Source organism: Manis javanica, chromosome 5 (genome assembly GCF_040802235.1).
Source record: "Manis javanica isolate MJ-LG chromosome 5, MJ_LKY, whole genome shotgun sequence".
Taxonomy (NCBI): Eukaryota; Metazoa; Chordata; class Mammalia; order Pholidota; family Manidae; genus Manis; species Manis javanica.
Window position 1 is genome coordinate 27,500,764 of NC_133160.1, and position 17,016 is coordinate 27,517,779.

General features: G+C 44.3%; 1 protein-coding gene across 7 annotated transcripts in view; it reads right to left on the reverse strand.

Moving 5' to 3' along the window:
• The window catches only part of LOC108404558 (signal-regulatory protein beta-1-like), a 196,509-nt gene that overhangs the window by 12,951 nt on the left and 166,542 nt on the right, over positions 1-17,016 (reverse strand). For 5 of the 7 annotated variants that reach the window (XM_073236829.1, XM_073236834.1, XM_073236833.1 and 2 more), the window contains one exon: positions 334-654. In XM_073236829.1, coding sequence (XP_073092930.1) covers positions 334-654 — 321 coding nt within the window. Of the gene's footprint in view, positions 1-333; positions 655-3,474; positions 3,835-5,603; positions 5,800-7,584; positions 7,712-17,016 lie in introns of those variants that run through there. The other 2 variants (XM_036996452.2, XM_073236831.1) reach the window with 2 other exon arrangements.

Here is a 17,016-nt window from a genome sequence, read left to right on the forward strand (position 1 = left end):
CCTGGCAGGCAGTAGGAACATCATAACTGTAGCAAAATAAACGAAATCACTAACCACAAGGGGCTTGGCTCCCAGAAGGTGCTCAGTAATTGTGAGTTGCTGTTGGTAAAGTAAATGCAACTACTCAGCTCAGTGCTGGGCACTGGTAGGGGCTGGCCTGGCAGCTGCCATTCAAGTAGCAGTAAGTGGCCGGCACATCCAGGCGCCTGGTGACTGGGTAGGACTGGCAGGCATTGGACTCCAGGCAACTCAAGGCAAGGGAGGAGCAGGGGGAGGAGCAGGTCGGGGCCTGGGCGCAGGAGTGGGCTCACACTGGGTGTGAGGGGCGTCTACCTCGGACGGTCTCTGACAAGTTGACGGTCCCACGAAGAGGGGTGCCCCCCTGCAGGGTGACGTGGGCCACCTCACAGATGACCTGGGAGCGAACATCCCCCGGGGCCAGCACCACCTCGGCTGTGCTGGAGATGCGGTAGGAGGCGCTGTCTCCCTCTGGGTCCACGTTGGTCTGGGAGGCCGACAGCTCGTTCCCATTTTTGAACCATTTCAGGGTGATGTTTCTGGGGGAGAAGCCGTGGGACTGGCAGGTGAAGCTCACTGTCTGCTCAGGCGTGGCCCTCTCCGTGGGGCCCGAGACCACGGGGGGAGAGGGTTTGGCTACAAAAGGAGATTTATAAACAAATAGCATGACTGTGATTATCACCACTAACGATAAGTGTGTGACGCTGTTAAGAGTGTGTGTGAAACACACTATTGTCTAATCCTTGTCATCGCACTGGAAGGCGGGGTCGCCGTTCTCCCCTTACACAGAAGGACCAACGTTCCCGAGGGGCTCAGTCGGGCAGAGCTACATGCAGGTGCAGCCCTACTTCGCATCCACCTTCTTTCCTCTGCCAGCCGACTTCCCGCCCATCCGGGCACAGGAACAAAGTTACTGACCGTTCTCACCCTGTACTGACTGTTCCTAACTGGCCTCCCCTGGGAACCGTACCAACTTCCGGGTAAGGGTTTAGAGAAGTAAATGCAGGGGAAGCAGTGGCCCAGTGGGACCACCAAGAAAACTGGAACCAGGCTGGCGAGGGGAAAAGAGGCATCAGTTGTGTCTCCTTCCTGGGGATGCCATTAGGGTCTATGGATACATGCTTTCTCTTAATAAAACAGAAGGTGATTCACAGACCCAAACAAATAGAGCTACCTTTGACCCAGACTTAATTTTTGTCCAGAACTGTCCCTTCAGGTATTTATGAATTTCTGTCTAGTTTTCATTCTTTTCACAAGTGTCCCAGTAGGGCCTAATCTGTGCCAGTCATAGTGAGTACAGGACAGAGCACATCTCACTGCACACAGAGCTGATTGATTTTAGTGCCTCTGTTCCTTGTCCTTGAAGCTGTGTGTGTTTCTGTACAAAGTGAATCAAAACACAAACCTGGTAAAGTGAGTGAGTGTGTGTGTACAACACAGAGCCTGGCATACAGTGAACGATTAGTAAGTAACTCCTATAATATTATGAGATCTGGTTCTTACTGGGTCTGAAGCTACCTATTTCCTCTTAGGCTTTTAGAAGGGAAAACAAAAGCCTGGAGGAAACACCAAGAAAAGTTCCAGTGTCTGCCTCCCACAGCCTCCGAGCAACAACCAAAAAGTAGTAGAAACCCAGAAATTATGATTCTCTCCCTGTTGTTTTAATAACAAGTCTGGAGAGCTGGCTTTCAAAATGCAAACCAGATCACATTTTCCTGCACTTTCTTTACAGAATGCGAGAGGCAGGTTGAGAAGCAGAAGGACAGATTTCAGCAGGGACAGCTGGTGTGTGGAGGCAGGGAGGTGCTGCGGCTGAGCAGTACGTGCTGAAGGGGATTCCAGTCTGTTCAGATACACACACCTGTAAAATGGGAAGGTTTCCCCAGCAGTGAAGCTGGGATCCTCGGCACAGGGTGTCTGTCTCTGTGCCTCCTCAGGGGCAGGGGGAGCAAGAAGCCCCTGGGAGCAGGAGTGCTCCGTGGGAAGGTGTCCTGGCGATTCCTTTCTGGCTTATCCTCTTGGAGGCTCCCCTGGGAACGTCCGTAATACCTGTGAGATCAGGATGAAGCCATGTTCCCTGCCAACATGCAGGGATTGTGGGGAGAATCTATTTGAGATTCTGTCCAGCAGGGAAATTTGACCACACCCATACATGTTAAAATGCATTCTCCCACACCCCGCCACAACCTAGTGAGGCCACTTCCAGGTGGCACTCCCGCCACAGTAGAGTGATGGAGGACCATGTATCCATGCTGTTTATGGCCAAGGTGGGGAACAACTTTTCCATAACAGAACACTGTACAATGACGGAGCTCTCTCCACCCTCTGGGGGGCTGCATCACTGTGAATCAATGGGCAGCTCTAGGTGCTGGTAAGCATGCTGGACTGGGGAGGAGGTGTTAGGGTGGGGAGAGGTTTCCAATCACCTCAGGCTTCAGGATCTGAATGGGAGGGGTTTCTGGACTTGGGGAAACCAATGAAAAGAAGAAAGTCTGCTCCCTGCTCATTGGTTTAGTGTAACAAGCTTTTATTCAGCATCTACTATGTGCCAGGCCCTTCCATGGAGAGAGTGTCCAATGTCAGGACAGGAAGGAACTAGCCCAGAATCAGATGTGGACTCTAGTCTGATCCCCTCACTACTGGCCTTGTGACAATGAGCAATGTGCCCTGTCATCCGTTGGCCTCAGGCTCCCATTCTGCTCATGGCGCATGGGTTGCATGGGTCATTCATCTACTGACAATCCAGGATTTAGGGTCTGGACCTCTGGCAACACCCAGATCTAAACATCCCTGTGTGAAGGACATTCAAAGACACTCCAGCTCTGCTCGAGCCTTCAGTGACTGTGTGATTTGGTCCCTGATTCACAGGATGGGTTGTAGACAGACCTTCAATAGACGCCAAACAGTGGTATCTCCCCACCCAGGGCATCAGTCTAAACAGGAAGTCTGTGCGTCTTATGAATTTCTTCTCAGTGTGACGTTTGTGAAGAAATAAAGAAATGCACAGAGTCCCCTCTCCCTGCCCTGCTCTGCTCACTGCTGCCCCACAGCGCCCAGAGCAGGGCCTGGCACACAGCAGGAGCTTGGTAAGTGCTCAGTAAACAGGAGCCTGGGCCCCGTGGAGGCAGGCGGGGAGACCTGGCCGGTGACTGGGCAAGTCACTGAGGCTTCTGCTCCCTCATTCCTGGAACAAAGGGCTGGACGGGACTGGAAAAGGCAGGGGCTGTGGAGCCAGCAGATGGGGACAGACTCCCCTCCATGCACCAGCAGGGGGCCTTAGCAAACAAGGGCCTCTCCAGGCCCCAGCCTCCCTGAGCTGTGCAAGGCGGGAAATCAGCTCATGAATATGAACTCCCAGTGCCCAGCTGCTCCTCAGTGTTGCTCAAAGAATGGAGGGCATTCCTACTGATGGGCTGCCCCATCCCAGGGCCCAGAGGAGGCCCACGCTGGACTCACCGCTCACGGTGACCCGAGTGCCTGGGCCTGACTTAATCTCCACATCAGGGGTCCCTCTCTGGAACTTCACACAGTAGTAGACACCGGTGTCCTCAGGGGTGATATTGCTGATGTGGATGGAGAAGTCCGTGTTGTTCCTCTTTGTAGCATCTGTGGCGGTTGTTACTCGGGGGAAGGTGCCTTCTCCACCCTTGAAACTGTAGATTAACTGGCGGCCTGGTCCAGACCCCCTGAACCACTTGATGGGCCCCACGGGAAGCATGGAGGTTAGGGTGCAGTTCAGAGTAGCCGTCTGTCTGGCTGCAACCGACACTGACCTGTCAGGCTGAATCACCTGCAGCTCCTCCTCACCTGCTGCTCCTGGAGGGAAACATACCACTATTGGCTCATTTTTACATAATCCTGCATATTTTCTCAGATGTTTGTCAATAACAACACTAATGACTGAGCTCGCACCATGAGCAGGCCTTGAGTTCAGCGCACTGCTGTACATCACATGGGACCTTCAAAGGAGCCTGCATTGTGTGACTCTATTGAAATGTGGAGACTGAGGCAGAGTTAAGTGGTGTGGCAGAGATCAGGTCTGAGTGCCTGAGCCTTCTCTAGAAAGGTCATGCTTCCCAAATATTTCTGGCTGGCCACTTTATGGCTTCAAGTTGGGTGGCACTTTCTGAATTTTGCTTTGGTTGACACCCGGAGATTTTCCAAGCCCACTGAGTTGTGAGCAGAAGTGATGGATGCATTTTGTGGGATATGCGTTTGACTACAAGAACCTCCTTGGACCCAATATCCTCTCCCCCTTAAATCCACAGCTTGGGATGGGCTCAGCTCTGTCACCTGGGGGCCTAAGGTACCTGAGTGACATGGTGTACAGCTTTCCTGACACACAGTGAACATGGAGTTTCAATAGAAAGAAAAGCACTGTTTCAAGTTAGTCTGATATACTATAAAGATGTTATATGAATTTCTGAATGCTGCTGTAACAAATCACCCAAAAATGCAGCAGCTTAAAAGAACAGAAATTTACTATTGTCCTGGAGACAAGAAGACTGTTGCTACTGGGCTACATCAAGGAGTCTGCTGAGCCCCGTTTTCTCTGGAGGCTCTTTCCCTGCCTTTCCAATTCTAGAGGCTGCCCACTGCCTCTTCTCAAGGTTCCCTCTTCTTTTCCCTCCAACCTTTCCTGTTGTTGTCACGTCTCCTTCTCTAACTGTGACTTTCTTGCTTCCTTCTTAAAAGGACCCTGTGATTATATTGGGCCCAGTTTGCTAATCTAGGATCATCTCCCCCTATCAAGAGTCTTAACTTAGTCACTTCTGCAAAATCTCTTTTGCCATATCAAGTTAAATATTCACAGGTTCTGGGTTAGGACATAGACCTCTTTGGGGGGTCTTTGTTGCGCCTATCACACTCATCTCTCCTGAGTGTTACAGAAACCAGTTGCCCTAACAAAAACATGTACACAACATTGTCATACAGGGTGAATGGCACAGCAGATTTTGGAATCTGGGAGAAGGGCTATTTCTTCAGTGCCCTGGTGAAATGGTTTATAAAATAAAACTAGAAATCAATAAGAGAAAGAGAAATGGAATATTCAGACAGATAGAAAAGAAAAAGCACACTATTAATGTTCAAAAGGTCAAAGAAGGATCAGGAAAGAAATTAGAGAATACCTTGGGAAAAATGAAAATGGAAACACAACATACCAAAACTGTGAGACACAGCAGAAGTGGTGCTAGAGGGAAATTCACAGTGGTAATTGCATACATTTAAAAAGAGAAGATCATAAACAAAGAACAATTATACACTCTAGGAAATTAGAAAAAGAAGAAAAAAGTAAACCTAATCAAAAGATAGGTGAGTGAAAGAAGTTATAAAGATCAGTGCTCAGTTAAATAAAATATGAATAGAAAAACAATTGAGTAAATTAACAAAACCAAGATCAACACAACTGACAAAACTTTGGCAAGTTTGACAATTAAAAAAAGAGAGAAGACACAAATAACTAAAATCAGAAATAAAAGAAAGACATTACTAGCAATTTTACAGAAATAAAAGGTTTACTATTAAAAAGTAAATAAATCAACTCTACACCAATATATTTGTTAACTTAGAAACATAGAACTTACCAAAACTGAATCATGAAGAATTAGAAGATCTGAATAGATATATAACTTAGTAAGGAGATTTAACCAATAATCAAAAATCTCTGAAGAATGAAAAGGCCAGGGCTATGTGGCTTCACCAATGAATTCTGTCAAACATTAAAAGAACTAACATTGATCCTCTTTCAACTCTTCCCAAAAATCAAAGAGGAAGGAAGACTCCTAACTTATTCAGAGACGTTCTGTGACTCATTCTCAGGGTAGCATTAAACTGATACCAAAGTCACATGAAAGTACCTCAAGAAAACCACAGACCATATTTCTAAGGAAATCTGATGCAGCAATCTACCACAAAATACTATCAAACCAAACTCAACAGCTTATTAAAAGGATTATAAACCAAAGTCAGGTGGGATTTATTCCTGGAGTGCAAGGATGGTAGAACATATGAAAATTAAACAATGGGACAAACCATATTAATAGAATAAGAGGAATAAAACAAAGAATTTGATACAGAGAAACAAAAGTCAACATTTTCCATGATAAAAACAGCAAAGTAAAAATCATGGAGAATTCCTCAAAATGATGAAGTCATGTGTGAAAAACCCACAAATAACCTGAAAGCTTTCCCCTAGGTCAGGAATGAGACAAGGATGCCCACCTTCACTTCCTCCACTCAACACAATAGTGGATTCTAATAAAAGTGACTAAGCTAAGAAATAATGTAAAGGCATTCAAATTGAGCAGTAAAACTGTCTCTGTTTGCAGATGACATGATTTTATATGTCACAAATCTAGAATCTATACATAAACATAACTGTTAGAAAAATTCAGAAAAAAGTAAATACCATATGATTTCACTGACATGTGAAATCTAGAAAACAAGCCAAAAAATATAAATAGACTCATAATTACAGAGACAAATTGTTGGTTATGAGATGGTAGGGGAGTGGGAAGTGGGTGAGATAGGTGAAAGGGATAAAGAGATACAAACTCCAATTACAATATAAGTAAATCATTGGGTGAAAAATACAGCATGGGAAATACAGTTGATAATATTCTAGTAAGTTTGTATAGTGACAGAAGATAACTACACTTTCCATGGTGAACACATAATAATGTACATAATTGTAAAATCACTGTGTTGTACACCTGATACCAACATAATATAGTATGTTAACTATACTTCACTAAAAATTTACTTTCTAAATGAAATGTTAAAAAAACTTTCAGACCTAATAAACAAATTCAGCCAACTTACAGGCTATGAATCAACACAAAATCAGCTGCATTTCTATAACACTAGTGTCAAACAATCCCAAAAGGAAATTAAGCAAACAATTTCATTTACATTTGAATAACACACACACACTACTTAGGAGTAAATTGAGCCATGGAGATGAAAGAGTTGTCAATGAAAAAGCATAAAATACTGCTGAAAGAAATTAAAGAAGACAAATAAATGGGAGAATATCCTATGTTCATGGATTGGAAGACTTCATATTGTTAAGAGGTCAATAATGCCTAAAACAATCTGCAGATTCAATAGAGTACGTGTGAAAGCAGGCTTCATACAATGAATTGTGGAGCTGTTTGGCCTGAATTTGAGCGCTGGTTGCTCCACTGGCTCATGTAGGTGCAATTGGACTATTACTCTCTCAGGTTCCACATCTGTCAATCAGGGGTAATGAAGCTATCACACCCTGCTCACCAGCTATCAGGCCTGCTCACCACAGGGATGTGGTGAGGAACAGACCAGTTAAGGCACACAAAGTTGTGGCTGTGGTGTTTGAAGGATCATCTGTTTCCACCCTCAGGTCACCAGCTGCAGGTGATGGATCCCCAGAGAAAATGCTCAGGCCCTGACTTCATGCTCTCAGTAACGCCCTGTCCTTGGCCTGTGGCAGTGCTGGTGGTGCATCCGGTTTAACCTTGAGCCCTAACCCGGGGGCAGGGGCAGGACCAGGGGCAGGAGGAGGGTATTCTACTTCAAGGCCACTCTCACCTGTGAGACTCACCAGTAGACTCAGCAGCAGGCAAGGAGGAGGGTGCGGCCAGGAGGCAGGGAAGGGCATTGTGCACACCCGAGGAGGCTGCTGTGTCCAGACCCGGGCTGAGAGAACCAGGGTCTGCTCTGTGGACAGCAGAGGAACCGCACCTCCTGTGATAGAAGAGGAAGTGCCTCTGATGGGGTGGAGAAGCTGTGAGACAGCCCTGCTTCTAGACTCTAGAGAGTTCCTGCTTCTAGATTGTGAAATGGAAGTCAGGAAGAAAAGGTGGCTACAATGTGAGGACTTACTCATCTTAGGTTTTCATGGGGCCCTGGACAACCCAGCAGAAATAATGCTTTCTCCCTGCCTGGGTCTCTGCTCTCTCCTCTGGGCCCCTCTCCCTATCTTGAGGTTTTCATGGTGACTCTGCATGTGGGAGCCCCAGGCCAAGAGGGATCTGCGGTTCTGGATTATGTCCCCAACTTCCAAACTAGGACCCCAGGATGTGGCTGGCTGGTGGCCTCATTCTCTCCTGCCCCAACCCAGAGCTCCCAGCTGGAGAAGGAAGAGGGTCACCAGGCCTGCTCACCTTTGGAATAGAATCAGGTCTGCTCTGGAATGACTTCCTATTCTAGCCTTTGATTGATGGAGCTGGTAACACACAGCCCAGATGCATGGCGCTTGGTGACCTCACAACTTGTATGTGACTGCCTCCGGTGAAAGGATCATTTCCTGACCTCTTGCAGGAGAGGAAGTGGATTCTATGGCCCAGCAATCATACTCCCAGTCATTTATCTCAGAGAAAGGAAAATTTATGTCCACAAAACCTGGACAAAAATGTGTACAGCAGCATTCTTTGTGTTAGCAAAATGCTGCAAACACCCAAAAGGTCCTATAATAAATGAATGGTTAAGAAATTGTAGTTCATCTACAGAAAGAAATCCTACACAGTAATAAAAAGGATGAATAATTTACATGTGCAACAACATAGAAGTTCTGGAAGACATTATGTTGAGTGGAAAAGTCAATCTCAAAATGTCACATACTTAATGATTCCATTTATAAAATATTCTTCAGATTACAGAGATGGACAACAGATTGGCCTCTGCCTGAAGTTTGGTATGGTGGGGATGGGTGTCACTATGCAGGGCTGGCACAGGGCAGACCTTTGTGGTTGTGCAAATGCTTTGTGTGCTGATTATGGTGGTTACACAAACACCAACATGAGTGGAGCAACATAAGCTAAAATTAGGAATGTTATGAGACGCAGCTAAATATCAATCACATCTTGTAAGGTAGACACTGACTGTGAAGTTACATAAAATTATAACATAGTGATATTAGAGTGATGGGTATAGAAAGTATGGATGTGTGTCACCAGGAAGAGAACATTCTATCCCCACCTCCTTCCATAGTGGAAAGCCAATAAATAATGCCCTTGAGAAAACAAGTAGCCACGTGAGAATGCTGTGTGAGATTTCAAAGTAAAATCTAGACTGGTCAAGCTAAGAGAGCTGAAAATGGCTGCCCCTGGGAAATGAATATTGGCGGAAGGTTAGGGAGACTCATGTTGCATATGTAGAAGTTTAGATCTGTTTGACTCTTCAATGTGTGCATATGTAAATTTGATAAAGACAAAATTAATTTTAGATCATTAATGTTATACCACTTACCAATGAAAGAATGTCCATACTATTATCACTAGTAAGAGTTTATGAGCTCGTTGGATTTAAGGTTGAATTTCAAAACTTAATTAGAATGCTATGTAGTATTCAAAGCCAACTCCATAAACTAGAGTATTAAAGACAGCCCTAGTAGGGATGTGTAGCATCATTTTGGGGAAAATAAATGTAAATTTTGAATTGAAATTCACAAATGAAAACCTAAATAAATAGAAGCATCTGATGTCCATGAAAGGGAAATCTCATGTCCATCATGGGAGATCAGTATTAGGAAGACGTCAATTTGATGGAATTAAAGATAAATATAAAGCAATGAAGTAATAATTCTAAAAGGGTTTTATCATGAAACTTTACAAAGTGATTCTAAAATCCATTTAGTCAAAGAATAGGCAGGACAGTTTTGAACAACCAGAAGAGGTGGGACTGGGACGATATGACAAAAGGAAGTATCAAAACTTATTAGATGCTATTGTAATTAAGACAGGGTACTCTTGACAGAAAGCTAGACAAACAGCTCCTGGAACAAAGAGTTCATAAAAAAAAACACAGATTTATAGAAACTCAATTAATGGCAGATGGGGAGTGCAGATCAGTGAGTGCTGGATACTTTATCCTGTGGGAGAAAAAACAAGTCCCCTACCCCACATCACACACGCACACACACACAAACTAAAATATACCTAGATCAAAAGTGTAAATGGAAAGAGCAAAACTTTTAATTTTGCTAAAGAATCAAAAACATTTTTTGTTGCAAAAGCTGTCACATAATAACCAACACAGCTGCCTGCTGGACCAGAGTAGAAGGACAGGAGGGCCTCTCCCGTATGAGCCCAAGGGAAACAAAGATGAACGCTTCTTGTAAAGTTGTATTAGCAAATATTACATAGAGTTTTAATGCCACCTTGAGAAAAACCCATAAATGGCAACATATTCTTACAGAACCTGTAGAGTGTGGAAAATTAATAAAATACCTACATATATTGACACAAATAAATCCAGTAAACTGTGGAATTTTATTGTTCAATAAAAGTTCATGAATGCTGTGTACAGTGTAATAGCATTTATATAAAATTGAAACCATGCAAAGTAATGTTAAATATTGTTTAAGGTTTATACCTAGGTTATAAAAGTGTAAAATCACGCTGGAGAATAATAAACACCTAATTTAGGACAGTGTTTTGAAAAGGAATAGCACACAGTAATTGCAAAACATTAATATTTTACACAGATAGGCCGGTAGGTCCGTGGATATATTTTAGATGATTCTTTATATATTTCAGAATAGAAAAATGCTTACTCATCTTAGTGATTTCAAAATATATGTGGTTAAAATGACATAATACTTGCAAAACCTGTGGATTAAGGTAAAATGTGTTCTGAGAATTAAGGGTTGTTCTTGATCACAGCAGGTTGGAAGTCTGTTTTCTGGATCTGTTTGATTCTCTTGTGGGTGGAGGATGGGCCAGTTTGAAGCTCAGTGCTCAGGGCCATGTATCTCTGACTCACCATGACCAAAGTCCATCCTAGACTCAGCTCCAAAGCTCAGAGGGCAGGAACATCAGAAGGGTGCGTGGAAGGGAGTGCGTCCTTGGAGGAGGTGGGGCTGCTGAGGGAAGGACAGGGTCCTGGGTAGCCTACAGGACCTTCAGCATCTTCTCCCTGCTTGAGCCCCTTAACAGGGCTCAGTGCATGGCAGAGCATGGAGAGGCTGAAGTGAAATCATTCATTTGTGTTTTATTTCCAGCAATATTTCATGAACAACTACTGTGTGGCAAGCACCATGCTTGGCCTGGGCTTGTTGTGCTGATCAGAAACTAAACCACTACTCTTCACACCCCGGCACCTCCTTCTGGGTCCTGCACTCTCTCCCACACCCTCGTTCATCTTTGCCACTAGTTTGCACTCTGAGTCTCTCACATAGGCCCTCCTAGTTGATTTAGTTATACTTTTCTTATTCATTCCAAAGATACATAACATGAAAACTGAAAGATATAACAGTTTATGAGGACTCTTTGAAGTTCAGGTCTCAAAGCTTTGACCTTAACCCCACCTCCACACCTGGGACTGCCACCTCCAGGACACCAAGGAACCTAAGTTGAAACCCTTCAAACTCCAGAACACTACGCAATGCACGAGAGTTGGAAGACGGAGAATTCTGATAGATATTTGGAGAAAACATGAGGTTCACAATCTTATCTTGAGGCTGGGTCACCCTTGAGGGCACTGTGCGCCTTGGGCGTTTGTCCTGGATCCTGTCACCAGCCCTGACGGTGACCCTGAATTCCCACTGAGGACTTAAGGCCTGCCCCCAGTTACAGGTTCCACTGCCTGAGGATGGAGGGGCTTGGAAACTCATCACCAGAAGCACCTTAAATCCCAGGAGGACAGCCTCAAAGATAAGGGCAAGCATCTCTAACCTCAGTACCAGCGGGTATGGGAGACATCACCTGGGCTCCGTGAGTGAAGCACCTTCTCTGAGGTCATTTTGCCAGGAAGTTCCAGAGCCAGGACATTGCACCCAATTACTTATTCAAAGCCCATGTTCTTTTCTCTACATATAGCTCTCTCTTGAAAATAAGACATGACCTTGGCTATTAACCTCACCTGGAATTTGACCCATTAAGTACCAATTTGTACATCTGCCATACAGTAGCTGGCATGCCATGTTCTAGATGAACAAACCCAGAGAATCAGCCTTGTGTGTTAAAGTTTTGTGGTCATCTAACTTTAATAAATTCTTAGGAGGCTGGTATCACTACACTGTTTTATAGGTGAATAAACTCAGATTCTGTGGGGATAACTGACTAAGTTGCCTAAGTTTACAAAGGTATATCAATGTAACTATATTTGAAGATAGCTTTTTCTGAATTTACATTATAAGAAGAGCATTGCGGATGACAATCTCAGCATCTCCAGTAAGCAAGGATATAAGCTGAACTTCCTCTTGGGAATTTTCAGGAGGGTAGAACTACAAGACTGCTGTTTCCTCTGAATTAAAAGCTCTTTCAGGATGACCACATCTAATGAGGCTGTGTCCAGAAAGCACTGATTATTTAAGGAGTCACGGACTCTTAAGCTGGGCAGGACTTCAATGATAAGCAAGACTGCACTGCTTCCCGTGCCGGCTGAAATCCTCTCAGGCATCAGAGGTGACCAGGTGACACAGGGATAGATGTGAGCTTACCCCATTCCAGATGGGCTGGTATGTGCTGTGGGCTGCAGGCAACAGTATGAGGTTGGTTCAGGTGGGAGGCTGGCCTCCTGCTGAACCTTACAGTTGAGCACGTGCTCGGACCTCCACACAGACCCATTCACCAAATGCAGGTTCCCAGGCAGAAGGTCCAATCAATATTCTGCCTGGGCATGGGTGGCTCAGAAACCTTGAACATATGGCAGTTTTCCAGCCAGGTGAGATGCACACTGTGTGGGTAGAATCTGTGCATGTCAAGTAATGGCCACCAAGTCTGAGGAGTGGGAAAATCAAGACACAGTCACTGCAGGGGCAGCTGACCCAGCCCAGAGGAAACAGACATCTGTTTGTAGGAAATCCACTCTGGTAGCCCAAGAGTATAAAGGATGGGGGTCCATCTTACCAGGGCCTCCCCAGGGAGGATGTAGGTGTTGGTTAGCAGATGTGTGCATAAGTAAGTGTACGGCTGGTGAGTGTGAATGTGAAGTGCTCTTTGGCTGGGAGGGAAGGATGCATGGGTAGCCGAGTGCAGGGGTTGATGGAAGACATCCTAGTCTTTCCTTCCTTTTCCACGTTGGCCATTTTATTCCAGGATGCAACACGGAGGAAACCTGAGGACATCAAACTAAGTGAAATAAGCCAGACACAAACACACAAATATTGTATGGCTCCACTTACATGAGATATCAGGGGTAGTCACCCTCGGAGAGACGGACAGCAGAACCGTGGTTAGCAGATGCTGGAGGCAGAGGGTATGGGAGTTTTTCAAAGGGTATCCACTTTCAGTTGTACAAGATTAGAATGTTCTGGGATCTATTTCAGAATGATGTGAATGTAATTAACAGTCCTGAAGTGCACACTTAAATACAGTACCTCTCGTTAAAAAATAGACGGCACACTGGAAAGGGAGAGAGATGTTCACCTTCATTGAACTCACTGAACTGACCCTATGAACGGTGTATATCTCATTGCAAATGTTTGCATGTGTGACAGCATTTGGACTGTAACTCTCTGTCACTGGAACATATGACTTGGTGACCAAGTTCTGCAGAAGAACCCTGAGCCTTTTCCTATCTCAACTCTGTGAGCCTGCCTGTATCTATGTGAAAGAACGTCCTAGCTGGGCATGACCAAACTGTCCTCAGTCAGTTGGAAACAGTAGGGTATGTTCCCAGTTTGTAGTTCAGTAACTGCGTGTTTTATTAATTACAGGAAAAAGAAGCAACTCTTATTTACTCTATCATTTCATAGCAGAATATTAAGGTATAATACCAAAGATGCATATAACCTTTTAAATGCCATGGGTTTAGCTTTCTTTGTCCAGTTTTACTGAGATATTACTGACATATAATACTGGATTAATTTATAACACATATAATGATTAGATGTATGTAAATATTACACATGATCTATAAGTTTAGTTGACGGTGCCTGCCGTCGAAGTCGAACAGTCTGAAAGGGAGGCGTGGAGCTGAATAAATGTACAACTCACTCTGAGAGGACGCCCCACGTTTGGGCGCCTGATGTAATGTGCCACTCATCTTCTTTGGGTGAAGTGAGAGAACAAAAAACACAGACAACACAGACAGACAGACAATGGCTGCAGCCCCGATGTGGCACAGCGCCTTTATTTTTATACTGCCTTTCTCGGACCTCAGCCAAGTGCTATACTCATGTTTCCCTTCTCGGAGGCAGGGGGGTGGGGGGTGCAGGCCAGAAGCAGGGGCGGTGTTTTCACACATCCTCAAGGTCTCCCTATTTTCCGAGTGAGGAGTCTTGGCTCATCTTCGAGGACAAGATATGTTTTTGTGGGCAGATAACTTCCAAGGACTGCACCGGCTGTTCTCAAGCTTGTGCTTTCCCGTGCTGCGTTCAGACATGGGGGAAGGTGCTTTCCCATTCTGCTTGCAAACATGTGAGAAGACAAAGGCTGTCCCCCAACACTGGGTCAAATTCAAGGTGAGGTTAATAGCCAAGGTCATGTCTTATTTTCAAGAGAGAGAGCTATATGTAGAGAAAAGAACATGGGCTTGGAGTAAGAAATTGGGTGCAACGTTCTGGCTCTGGAACTTCCTGGCAAAATGACCTCAGAGAAGGTGCTTCACTCACGGAGCCCAGGTGATGTCTCCCATACCCGCTGGTACTGAGGTTAGAGATGCTTGCCCTTATCTTTGAGGCTGTCCTCCTGGGATTCAAGGTGCTTCTGGTGATGAGTTTCCAAGCCCCCTCCATCCTCAGGCAGTGGAACCTGTAACTGGGGGCAGGCCTTAAGTCCTCAGTGGGAATTCAGGGCCACCGTCAGGGCTGGTGACAGGATCCAGGACAAACGCCCAAGGCGCACAGTGCCCTCAAGGGTGACCCAGCCTCAAGATAAGATTGTGAACCTCGTGTTTTCTCCAAATATCTATCAGAATTCTCCGTCTTCCAACTCTTGTGCATTGCGTAGTGCTCTGGAGTTTGAAGGGTTTCAACTTAGGTTCCTTGGTGTCCTGGAGGTGGCAGTCCCAGGTGTGGAGGTGGGGTTAAGGTCAAAGCTTTGAGACCTGAACTTCAAAGAGTCCTCATAAACTGTTATATCTTTCAGTTTTCATGTTATGTATCTTTGGAATGAATAAGAAAAGTATAACTAAATCAACTAGGAGGGCCTATGTGAGAGACTCAGAGTGCAAACTAGTGGCAAAGATGAACGAGGGTGTGGGAGAGAGTGCAGGACCCAGAAGGAGGTGCCGGGGTGCGAAGAGTAGTGGTTTAGTTTCTGATCAGCACAACAAACCCAGGCCAAGCATGGTGCCTGCCACACAGTAGTTGTTCATGAAATATTGCTGGAAATAAAACACAAATGAATGATTTCACTTCAGCCTCTCCATGCCCTGCCATGCACTGAGCCCTGTTAAGGGGCTCAAGCAGGGAGAAGATGCTGAAGGTCCTGTAGGCTACCCAGGACCCTGTCCTTCCCTCAGCAGCCCCACCTCCTCCAAGGACGCACTCCCTTCCACGCACCCTTCTGATGTTCCTGCCCTCTGAGCTTTGGAGCTGAGTCTAGGATGGACTTTGGTCATGGTGAGTCAGAGATACATGGCCCTGAGCACTGAGCTTCAAACTGGCCCATCTTCCACCCACAAGAGAATCAAGCAGATCCAGGAAACAGACTTCCAACCTGCTGTGATCAAGAACAACCCTTAATTCTCAGAACACATTTTACCTTAATCCACAGGTTTTGCAAGTATGACTTCATTTTAACACACATATATTTTGAAATCACTAAGTTGAACAAGCATTTTTCTACTCTGAAATATATAATCATCTAAAAAATATCAGTGGGCCTACCATCCTATCTGTGTAAAGTATTAATATTTTGCAATTATGGTTTTCCATTCCTTTTCAAAACACTGTTCTGAATTTGGTGTTTATCTTTCTCCTGCATGATTTTATCATTTTATAACATAGGTATAAATCCTTAAGCAATATTTAACATTACTTTGCATGGTTTCAATTTTATATAAATGCTATTACATTGTACACAGCATTCATGACCTTTTATTGTTTATGCATAACACAGTTAATTAGTTTTATTTATGTCAATATATGTAGCCATTTTATTAATTTTCCACAGCTCTATAGGTTTCTATAAGAATATGCTACCATTTATGGATTTTTCTCAAGGTGGCTTTAAAGCTCTATGTAATGTTTGCTGGTACAAGTTTAGAAGAAGCGTTCATCTTTGTTTCCCGTGGGCTCATACGGGAGAGGCCCTCCTGTCCTTCTACTCTGGTCCAGAAGGCAGCTGTGTTGGTTATTATCTGATAGCTTTTGCAACAAAAAAGGTTTTTGATTCTTTAGCAGGAGAAAAAGTTTTGCTCTTTCCATTTGCACCTTTGACCTAGTTATATTTTAGTTTGTGTGTGTGTGCGTGTGTGATGTGGGGTAGGGGACTTGTTTTTTCTCCCACAGGATAAAGTACCCAGCACTCACTGATCTGCACTCCCCATCTGCCATTAATTGAGTTTCTATAAATCTGTGTTTTTCTTATGAACTCTTTGTTCCAGGAGCTGTTTGTCTAGCTTTCTGTCAAAAGTACCCTGTCTTAATTACAATAGCGTCTAATAAGTTTTGATACTTCCTTTTGTCATATCGTCCCACCTCTTCTGGTTGTTCAAAACTGTCCTGCCTATTCTTTGACTAAATGGGTTTTAGAATCACTTTGTAAAGTATCATGAAAAAACCCTTTTAGAATTATTATTTCATTGCTTTACATTTATCTATTAATTCCATCAAATTGACATCTTCCTAATACTGATCTCCCATTCATGGACATGAGATTTCCCTTTCATGGACATCAGATGCCTCTATTTATTTAAGTTTTCATTTGTGAATTTCAATTCAAAATTTACATTTATTTTCCCCAAAGTGGTGCTACACATCCCTACTAGGGCTGTCTTTAATACTCTCTAGTTTATGGAGTTGGCTTTGAATACTACATAGCATTCTAATTAAGTTTTGAAATTCAACCTTATATCCAACGAACTTATAAACTCTTACTAGTGATAATAGTATGGACATTCTTTCATTGGTAA